This window comes from Phanerochaete carnosa (genome assembly GCF_000300595.1).
Source record: "Phanerochaete carnosa HHB-10118-sp unplaced genomic scaffold PHACAscaffold_977, whole genome shotgun sequence".
In the NCBI taxonomy this organism is placed as follows: Eukaryota; Fungi; Basidiomycota; class Agaricomycetes; order Polyporales; family Phanerochaetaceae; genus Phanerochaete; species Phanerochaete carnosa.
The window spans coordinates 1-2,215 of record NW_006768604.1 but is presented as its reverse complement, the minus strand read 5'-3'; the positions used below and the strand labels follow the sequence as shown (position 1 = coordinate 2,215).

Sequence of the window (2,215 nt, the reverse complement as noted above, 5' to 3'; positions counted from 1 at the left end):
AGGTCGCTCTCAGTACCAAGAGGGAATTATTGATTCAAGCACAAACCTCTTTTTCTGTGAGAAAATAGCGAGCGGCAATTTCAGGCAGGATGAAAAGACTAACAAGCCACCCCCAAGCAAGAAGGCGGAAGGACAGATCGTGCCAGAGGGCTACAAATGAGAAAACGAGGACTGTCGTAAACTTCAGGTTCTTCGTTCCACCTAACGGTATATAAATATATCTGAAGGCAAATCTAAATCACATCCTACCGTTCACGTAGACGGAGGTAGTACCGACCTGACGATCCAGAGGTTGTAACTGCGATGCCAACTTCTCCAAAAGCCCAGGACCGAATAGTTATTAGCCATACAGCGGACCATGTTTTCCGGAGGATCGATCCCATCAAGTATGGCCCAAAGCCGGAAAAATCGCCACGGGATCAGCAGCTAAAGACATGATTAGTTCTAAGTGTGGTTACTGTGGCCCGCGAAGTGAGGTACCTTTAGCCAGACGATGATTAGGTTCCAGAATCCTATCATGCTGAGCTCTGCAACACTGTCCCCGTACCAGGCAGTAGTGTCCTTGATCGCCACTACGTACATGAAATGAAGAATGAACTCCATCGTGAGGAGACAGACAACGAAGCGTGCTGCGTATCCTATAATTCCACGAGCTGAGATAGGCAACGGCTTTCTCAGCTGCACATTACCGGTGAGCTGCAAGTTAAGCCAATAGAAGTGCAACTGACCTGCCAAACAAAATCGTTGAATGTCATGATTGGGCCACCTATGTATAGTGGCGGATACAAGACATAGGCGAGGTAGTAACTGAAGGAGTAGAATTCAAGGGCATGTGCCATGGTAGTACGCTGTTTATGTGTCGATAATTCTCCTGCCTTGGAAGGGTGGTCAAGCTTCGCAAGTGCATAACTCGGGTCGACCTACGTCTTGCACTGAAGATGCACGAGAACAAGCCCAGTAGTAGTCCATATTGAAAGACACCAGCCTCAGCATGGTAATGTTGAAAACAATGTACCACCGTGGATATATTCCTTGCCAAGCGTCCTTATTCGCAGACAGTAAAAGTTAATCCATATACATATACGGGAAATGCAGGTGCGGAGTAACATACCAATGATTCTAGAGTAGCGTGTAGTGATCCAAACCGATACCCAGAGCACAGCCCACTGGTGAACAACACAGCTCCGTTCAATGACCATGTAAGTAAAGGATTGAGCTTGGAGCCTCCAAAACACTTTGCTACGCCATAGTTCGTCGCCAGTATGCAGAGTAACTTGAGCGCACTCGTTCCGTGTAAGGCGAGAAGAAAGATGGCGGAGAATCCCAGTAGGAAAGGAACCAGATACAGACGGCTTCCACCCATATCTGCGTCCCTTAGACTGCGTAACCGAACGTATAATGTTTTGAAAGAGAGAGAAATGACGATCAAAGCGGCCAAGATTGGAATATTGCCTCGGAAAGAGTGGTATTGAGCGTCGCTATCGTCCTGCAACAAGTAGTCAGTGTCGCTCACACAGTTGTACAAACTCGGGGTAATGGAGACGCTTCCATCAAGCTTAGAATCAGCTTACGGATCCAAAACATGATAAAAGAGCATCTCCTGCACCGAAGCAGGCTGCCCGAAAGCGAGAATGACTGACGACATGGCGCCCAAAGAGCCATCCACGGGACAGTTTGTAGGCATATATGGTGTAATTGGGGTGAGATGCTGTAGGATATATGAGCTTGTTGCTGGGCTAGATGTCCCAAAAAGCACGTACGGTTACTAAGCTTCACTGGAAGCCACACCATCATGGGAACGACCAGCGCGAACACGATCCCGTAGAACAGGAATTCGGGTGTTTTCCATCTTGGTGGAGGGTGAGGCGCGCCCGTCCGCGGCTGCCCTGTCTGAGAAGACGGTATATCGACGGTTAGACGCGTTATTCCTTTCCATCGACCATAGTTCGGCGGGTCCACTTCAAGCGAGTGCGCTAGATGAGTTGTCGGTCGCAGATCGGTAGGCATTTGGAGTGCAATAGCCCCGAGCATCTATAAGTGCGTAATCCACAGGAGAATAAATTTTCAGGAGAGCATGGGTTGCCGGGCTTCTGTAGTAACGAGATTGAGATGCAGAGGTGGTGGTCACTGGTCAATATCCGAGCGCCGCTCTGCACGGCCTCACCATGAGCTACAGGCGTCTACCATCCTTGTCCTCATACCCTTGCGACCTCTT

At 49.0% G+C, this 2,215-nt stretch overlaps 1 protein-coding gene across 1 annotated transcript; it reads right to left on the bottom strand.

Moving 5' to 3' along the window:
- Positions 1-46: 46 nt before the first annotated feature.
- Positions 47-1,667, bottom strand: PHACADRAFT_266551 (uncharacterized protein; the record flags this gene model as incomplete). Its single annotated transcript, XM_007403291.1, has 7 exons — positions 1,572-1,667; positions 1,112-1,486; positions 925-1,044; positions 729-875; positions 481-678; positions 278-426; positions 47-221 (listed from the first exon to the last, which is right to left on the bottom strand). Coding segments are annotated over exons 2-7 (1,041 nt in total), but the record flags the coding sequence as incomplete, so codon positions are not given.
- Positions 1,668-2,215: the final 548 nt, after the last annotated feature.